Source organism: Nicotiana tabacum, chromosome 8 (assembly GCF_000715075.1).
Source record: "Nicotiana tabacum cultivar K326 chromosome 8, ASM71507v2, whole genome shotgun sequence".
Lineage (NCBI taxonomy): Eukaryota > Viridiplantae > Streptophyta > Magnoliopsida > Solanales > Solanaceae > Nicotiana > Nicotiana tabacum.
The window spans coordinates 142192490-142200941 of NC_134087.1; the positions used below are offsets into that span (position 1 = coordinate 142192490).

The 8452-nt window shown below is 33.9% G+C and overlaps 1 protein-coding gene across 1 annotated transcript; it reads right to left on the reverse strand.

Annotated features, from left to right (window-relative positions):
• Window positions 1–378: 378 nt before the first annotated feature.
• LOC107809222 (beta-carotene hydroxylase 2, chloroplastic-like) lies at window positions 379–2563 on the reverse strand. Its single transcript, NM_001325834.1, is given in 7 exon segments — window positions 379–656; window positions 769–825; window positions 973–1098; window positions 1302–1436; window positions 1557–1628; window positions 1921–1980; window positions 2079–2563. Coding segments are annotated over 7 exon segments (930 nt in total). The 5' UTR covers window positions 2481–2563; the 3' UTR covers window positions 379–578.
• Window positions 2564–8452: the final 5889 nt, after the last annotated feature.

Sequence of the window (8452 nt, forward strand, 5' to 3'; positions counted from 1 at the left end):
TATTAATAAAGGTAATGTTGGGTATTTTTAATATTTTTTAGAACTTGTTGGTATAAGTTATGTTTCTTGTTTTTCTCAAAAAAAAAAGGTGAAATATGTTTTGAAAACTTATCCAAACACATTTTCATCTTCAAACCAAACTTCACCCAAATCAAAATTTTCAAAATAAATTTGAAAATCATTGTCTAAACGCGATACCTAACCGAGTTCAACTTAATTTGACTTGGTTGAGCTTGCTCGAACTTGATTTGGTATCGTAACAAGTTTAATTGATTTTGACAAGACTCATCTTGAATCAATTCTAAAGTCTACCAACACAACAGGTCTATTTTACATTTTCCAAATATCATTCTTCTGCCGTGCCAAAAAAAAACAAAAAGAGAGCCAGAGGACATTCAATTATTAGCTTTTCTTCTTAGCCTCCAAGACTTGGCACATGTAATAATTTCTAATATATCTCTATTATCATCTTAGTGAATAAGAGCCTAAGTAAATACAAATTTCATTTCATGATCAATAAAGCTGCATTTTCTCTATTCAATACATCAAAAAATTTCCCCACGAAGATGGTCAATCATTCATGATCCCCTTGAAAGTTTTATCCTTCGGTTCACTTCCTTTTCCAATTCTTCAATCCCCCCTACTTCTTCCAATTCCTGCACCAATCACCATTACACTAGTTAGTATTTCCTAGTGTCATGTGTAATTTTTAAAAAGGTTATGAACATGAAGGGAAGTGTGGGGAGTGGAAAAGAGTAGAGAGAGCACCTTTGGTCCTAAGAACAAACCATATGGGACACCATTGAACTTCTCTGAGTGATGGAGCTGCAAATATCAAGAAATGAATTAAGGAAATCTTACCAACCAATTTAATACTATTAATATCTACTTAACAATCATGCTAACTCTGATTAGATTAATTAAGATCATCTTTTATAAGCCATAGTTATAGTTTAAAGCATCTTTAATTACCGAATGAGCTGCGGCCACCTTCCTTAAATAAGGTACATTGGCTACAGGTCCGACGGGGAATCTCTTGTGAACCAAACCATCGTGAACGAACATGTAAGCCATCCCAAATACTGTGATCCCTAGCCCCTGCATTACAAGGCATTTTTTTTTTATCAACTTAATGTGTTGGGCTTCTTTCTCTATACCTCTCTTCTGATCAATGTATTTACACTAGTAAGTCTTTATACTATACATGGATAGTAATCTGATCCGCATAAAATATTCCAGACCGCTGTTGGTAAGGATTAAAACCACACTAAATACTGAAGAGTGAGTGAAATAAAACATACAGCGCCGAAGCAGAGGCCAGGAATGAGGCCTTTATGGAAGAAACCATAGTTGAGGAGGGCTATTGCTGGAACGGCGTTGACTATGGCAAACACATCGTTCATCTCGAAAGGTCCTTCTCTTGGTTTGTGGTGTGACTGCAACAATTTAAGGTAAGAGAAAGGATTTAATTAAGTTGAGATTTTTTTTTATAAAATTAGCATAGTTTAATAAGCATTTAAGCTCCAAATAAGCAAATTAGAAAGTAAAACACAAACCTCGTGCATGTGCCAAAGAGAATCGTGCCAAAGCGCTCTATGAGCCCACCTTGCCCAAAACTCCATTCCTACCTGAAATTCGAACAACATCCAACTTCGTCAACCATAAATGACTCTCCTAGTCCTTAATTGCTACTCCTCTTTCAATTTTATATAAAACACATTAGACATTTTTCCTTATCGATATGACTTGCAACAACTCTTTAAAAGTAGTCTAGTTGAAATGATTCATACTCCTATATGTACGTTTTGTTTCATAATCACTATACTAGTGTCTAAGTTTTAATGTAGTTCAATTATATGAAATGGACAGGAGATAATGTATTACCAGACGCTAAAACATAGTTCAAAAAAAGAAACTTACAGCAGCACCAACTGAGAGAGCAAATGTACCAAACATTTCAGTTAAAGGCATTTCTCCACCCTACACCCAAACAGAATATAAAAAAATAAAATAAAAATTAAAAATCAGAAAAAGGAGAAGAAGAGTGAAGTGGGAATTAATTATGGAGTGCTTCATACCTCCATTTGCCACGAAAATCTGTAATAGACGGCCATAATAGCCAAGGAAGTAATCCCAAAACTAGACATAACCGCAGCCAAAAGATAAGTAAACCTCTCCGATTTTTTCCTAGCCAATTTTTCCGCTAAACGCGTCGCTGAGATCTGCTCCTCAATTTTCAATTCAATCTCCTCTGTCCCAGTCTCTAATTGAGCATTCAACTTGTCAAATTGAGTATTCAACTTTTCATCCCCCAGAACAAAGCAAACTGTGAAACTGGGTTTTCTTCTAGACCTGAGAATTGTGCCAAGATTACGAGAAAAGGAAGAGATTGGGAAAACCGGATTTGGGCCAAGAAATGGGCTGTGACGGAAATAAATGGTTTGTGAACTGGAAGTAAAGGAAATTCTGGTGGCGGCCATGGAAGGTTGACAAATTAATTAAAGAGTCTCTCTCTCAAAGTTAGCTAGTAAAGCGTTGAGAGAGAGAGAGATAGAGATAGAGATAGAGATAGAGAGGGCAATTTAAGGAAGTGTATGTGCGAGAGTGGACGAGAATGCAGGTTTAAGGGACGATAGCCACAAGTTCAGTTTGTGGACTCCCTTTGTGTTCCAATGCTTTTTTTTTTTTTGCAGTCATATTACGTTGCTGAAGGTGCTGGAACGTTCAATTTGCCACTGGGGTATTTGAGTTTTTGGTGCTGTTTTTCAGAAATACTACGGGATTGCCACTTCCATCATTTACTCTCCTTGTGTTTTAAAAACTTAAGACATTACTTCAATATAGAAGGGCCAAACGAGCGGGTCGGGTCAGATATTGTTCGGATTGAAAACGGGTAATAAAAACGGATAAATTATCCAATACGATCTATATTTAATACGAATAAAAAACGGGTTAACCGACGTATAATATGGGTAACCATATTATTTATGATTTCTTGCATATGATCACTTTTGGGAGAATTCTTAGTCTTCCTAACTTGAAGATCCCCAAAGGTCCGGGGAAGAGCCGGACCACAAGGGTCTATCATACGCAGCCTTACCCTGCATTTCTGCAATAAGTAATTTTTAGAGCAATAAGTACGTTAGAAATAATAAGTTATTTCTTGCAATTGTTCACTCTTTTTATTTCTTCTTTTGATGCAATGACTATTTATTTCAACTATGTATTTTTACCTTTTCAAGTAAAATATAAAAAAAAGTATATTTTTAGAGCACCATAATTTAGAGCTATATAAAAAATTATAGCTAAAATAATTAATTTCAAACTATGTATTTTTTATAACTTTTTAGATGCTTTGGCTATTTATTTCAATTGTATAAATCTTTATTTTCAGGTCATATTCAAAAAGGATTAACTAAAATTTTATTATTTTTAGCCGAATAAAAAAATTTAGCCTAAATAATGTAGTTCTATCCAAGTTTTATTATAAATTGTATTCGGAAAAAATTATCTAAAGAAGTAACATACTTAAAAAGGTAAAAATATATTTTATTTTTCAAAAAACTACTACATATACAGGAAAAATTCACGTGGCAGGCGAGTGCACTCACACTCTTTGCCACATCAGCGTTCAGGGGGTAATGGCTCTCAAAAGGCCAAATTGAGGGGGTAATTAAGACCACGAATAGTTTAAGGCCGTAATCAATAATCCGTGTCAAATTTAGAGTGGTTTTAAGATATTTTGCCAAAACTTAGACATTACTTCAATATTAGATTACACTTGGGTCATAAGTTGCACTTTCGGTCTTCGATCCTTGCCATGAGGTGAGTCATGAATGAATCTCAACTTTATCTTTTAAACTGTTACTTTAACATGTATACACTGTATAGATTGCATTTTATATCTTCGATGTCGTTTGCATCTATCACTATTTAATTTGGTCATAATAACTTCAACTGTGTTAATTCATCTTTAGTATATTGATCGTTCTATATTTTAAAATGACTATTATCATACTTTTTTTCACCTACCGTTTCATGTAAATACCGTAAAAATTAGTGGAAAAAGCTACTTTTGGTACATGAGTCAGCATGACCTTTCCGAACTGTATAAAGAGCTTGGATATACAATAGTCAAAAACTAAGGCATGAACCTGAGTATGGTAAGCGATTATTTTTCTACTTTATATCGAGCATCGTTACATGAAGAAGGTCAACAGGTGATATAAAGTAGAAAAATAATCGCTCCGGTCCACAATAAGGCATGAACCTGATTTGAAAAAGGCCATAGAGTGAATAACAAAATCGGGGCATCAACACAACTTTAAAAAATGTTTGTGTGTCCATTACTCCAATTAATTCCTCCGGTCCACAATAAGTGACTAATTTACTTTTTTATTTTGGTACAAAAGAAGTGTCCATTTATATAATCAAGAAAAAATTCAATTTATTTTTCCAAAATTACTCTTATGTACGTGTCCCTAAAAAGTTTTTTACTCCTCACATTAAATTATGCTGCAATATTTAATTAAGGGTAGTTTAGTCACACTAGCTATTTTTGTTTAGAATTTAGTATTTGCTTAATGAGAGTGTCCTAACCAAATTGGTCACTTATTGTGGACCGGATGGAGTATTATTTTGCTCAAACTATTTTCTAATGTTAATATTTTAGTGTTTAAGAAGGCTCCAATTCTTCGGTCATCTTTAACATACTTATGTGTCCTTTCTCACGAAAAATATAACCCAAGATCCCTTCTTGAGTGCACAATGGCTAGAGGTCAGTCGACTCCAAATAAGTTGAGGTGTGTTTAGATCGTATTCAGACGAGTTAAACCATAACCAATTCAAAAGGAAATTCGCGCAAAACATAAAGCACATCTGAAAAGAACCTTAAACGTTGTTTGGAACATGGCATTTTGGTAATTAGATTTGTAAAGAGGTTTGAAATTATAAAGAGTGGAAAGTAGTGGGGGGTCAAAGAGGACACAGATAAAGACAGATGTCAGCAAAGCACAAGAGAAATATGAGGTTGATGATCCCCTGAAGGATTGCGGAGGTGGAGACAGCAAATCACCATCGACCCAAAAGCATCCTCTACAGATCATTTTTTACGATTTTCATAGGCATTTCAGATCTGGACTTTAGTCCTTAAATCCGCTTTTAAATATTGACAAACCAAAATTATGCATGCGTATGGAATGAGACACGTCTCCTTATCATTTTGGGTGGTTAGTTCACCACTCCATCCACCACCTTTTAGTATTTTATACTTGCCAAAGCACTCACACCCTTTTTCATTTGATGTTTGCTTGTCTCTACGGAAAAGGGTTTACCAATATTATTTAGTAAATTGTTTAAATTTATTCTCTATCCACTTTTTGGTTCCTAAATACTTCTGTCGTTATTTGTAATTGCTAAAATGGAAGAGTATTATATACGACAGTAAACTATGCGAATTAGGACAGATATATTCGTCGTTAATAGTTTGGCACATATATGCTCAATCCGTTCAATACTTGCTCATTCATATCCTTAGTTTAATGGAATCACTATTTTATCTTTCTTAAATAATTAACAATCGGACCCAACCAAAATCTGCTGACCCGATCCGTTAGAACCCGACCCACTCTTATTTCAAAAATATTTTTTGATATATTATTTTTGTTTGATTGAAAAATTGTGTGATAATCATATTTATTTATTTAAGTAATTTGATAATCGATTTTTTTTTGTTATACATAATTTCGGGAAGTAATCCTACTAAAAGTAGTAATTGATATTTATTGTCACGACCCAAACCGATGGGCGGTGACGGGCACCCGGTACCTTACTCAACCAATACCAATATAACGTATCTTTTCGTATCATGTTATCAAAAGTAAATGAGACAGAAAGGCTGTCGTAGGATAACTAGAATAAAAATGTAATACCAACTTATACATAACACATATGGGCCTATAAGACCAAAATGATCGCTCGCACACTAAACATAGGCCGACAAGGCCATACAAACTTTCATATACATGACATCTATCTACAAGCCTCTAAGAATACATAATATCATAAAGGTCGTGACAGGGTCCTTGCATTCCAATCACTACATGTACTAATTATACTGACCAAAGAAGCAACTCCGGAGCAAATGGAGCGCACCAACACCTTTCACTGAGCTGATAGCCTACTTGGAGGGCTCTCATCCTATCTATCGGGACCTGCGGGCATGAAACGCAGCGTCCCCAGGCAAAAGGGACGTCAATACGAATAATGTACCGAGTAAGTAAGGCACATAAATGAGTATATAAAAGACATGGAAGAACATGAAGTAAGTGACTCAACATGTAAGTCTGGATAACTCTGTTAATCATGAAATACTTATAGTGTTATGCATATGCGTATGAATGTCATGTCGTGCATAGGTACATGTGTTTGTAACATCATCAAGCCTCTGAGGGCATCCCATCATATCATCTCGGCCACTGTGGGCAAAACTATCAATGTATACCAACTGATCAGGTGGTGGTGCGTATATAACGCCATAACCTTTCTCATATCCCTTATACGTATATATATATACATATATATACGCGTATATAATGGTATCATGGTCATGGGTCAATGTACATGTATAAATGCATGAAATATATATGAAATACGTTAATACAATCTCTCGGTACGTCATAAGACCATTATGCCTGTGATTAATATCATGAAATAAACTTTACCAACTTACATATTTTTGAGACCCATGAACAGATGATAGAATAATATGACACATGGGGAATCAAGAACATAAGCATCTCTAATATTTCTATGAATAGAGTCATTTATGGAAGTTGTACATTTTCTTATTTCGTTTGTGTCGTATAGATCATACCAAAAAGAAAGAATGAATAATCTTAACATACCTGAGCCGGTTCTCCAGACAATCCCTCTAAATCCATACGAACTTATATAGCTGATAAGAACACAACGAAAGCAATCACTCTCTATGCAGACGATACTCGTTACTTTGGGTGAGTGTTTAGGCTTTATTAACTTTACAGTTCATATCATCAAGTTTGGTATTGACATAATTTATCTTAGTTTAAATGGTTAAAGGTTTCTAATCATTATGGCCGTAAGTGTGAGCTTTAGAGTTTTTCTAGCTTATGTGAACTCATGTTTTTTTTAAGAATAAATATGTGTCTCTTCTTTAATTAATGAGTATGACTCATGTTCTTTAAGACTTGCGACTTAATCATAGTGATTTATGAGTCACAATCCTTAGATGGGTTTGTTGCCACCTTATGTATTTTGGTCCAATAATTAACCACCAATTATATTAATTAATTGTTAATCTCTCACTAAAATCAATAATTACTCGGTTATTTAAATCTTTAATATGTATGTTTATTTTATGTTTTATATTTTAATTAAATAAAATAAAAAATAATAAAAGTCTTTTACGATAAATATTTAAGTTTATTTTTCTATTTAAAATAATTATAAGACCTTGATACTATCTTTTTTGGTAATTTGACACTCAAAAATACTTTTTAAAAAGGTTGGTCGAACACAATTTATTTATTAAATAATGCAAAAAGTACTTCTTAAATGAATTGATAAAAAACAAACTATTTTTTTTCAAAAGTATTCTTAAAAAAAACACTTATAAAAAAAATATTTTTAAAAATAATCAGTTTTTGACAGTTTGGCCAAACGAGCTCTTAGCGTAGTACATTCCAAGCCCATTAAGCTCTATAAACTACAAAAGCAGAACGACCCACGAGACTACTGAAACTCCAATGAGACCCACCTTGAATTCTTGAAGAGCCGGTTGTAAATGACAAAACTAGGCAGCCCAATAGACTGATGGAGGGAAAAAATAGGTAGCGTCGGCGAGCTTGGTCATCCTTTTGATGATGCGCATATTTGACTAAAGTTTATGCACATGTAAAGATACTAAGGTTGTATAAGTTTAAATCATTTTTAATATTTTCCCACTTTAACTTGTATAAAAAAACAAACTCCCTCTCCAATTTTGCACAACCGACATTTTCCCCATCCTACCAAAAGCAATGTTTATTTTATCACTTAAACCACAAAAGTGTTACAGAAAATTTGTTGGTATAATGAAATTTTTGTAGGGGGAGATCCTATAAAAATCTTATCCCAAATTTTCTTTTGTTGGCCCATAACTAAAAAGCTCACTTTCTAACCGTTTTATTAGAACATGAAATGCAATATTGGAACCAGATAAAAAACATGCATTCCCACCTCTTTTTACTATTCCATTGTACGTAGTAACAGGGTTTCTTATATTATATTTTTTTTATCTCAATTTATGTGACACTCTTTCGTTTTTAGTTTGTCCGTATATGGTAAAATGCGCTATGCTAAGTGACCACTTAAGAGAGTGACACGTGGAACTTAAAGCGGGGGACAGTTAGAACCAAAGGCAATTATTCCGTTT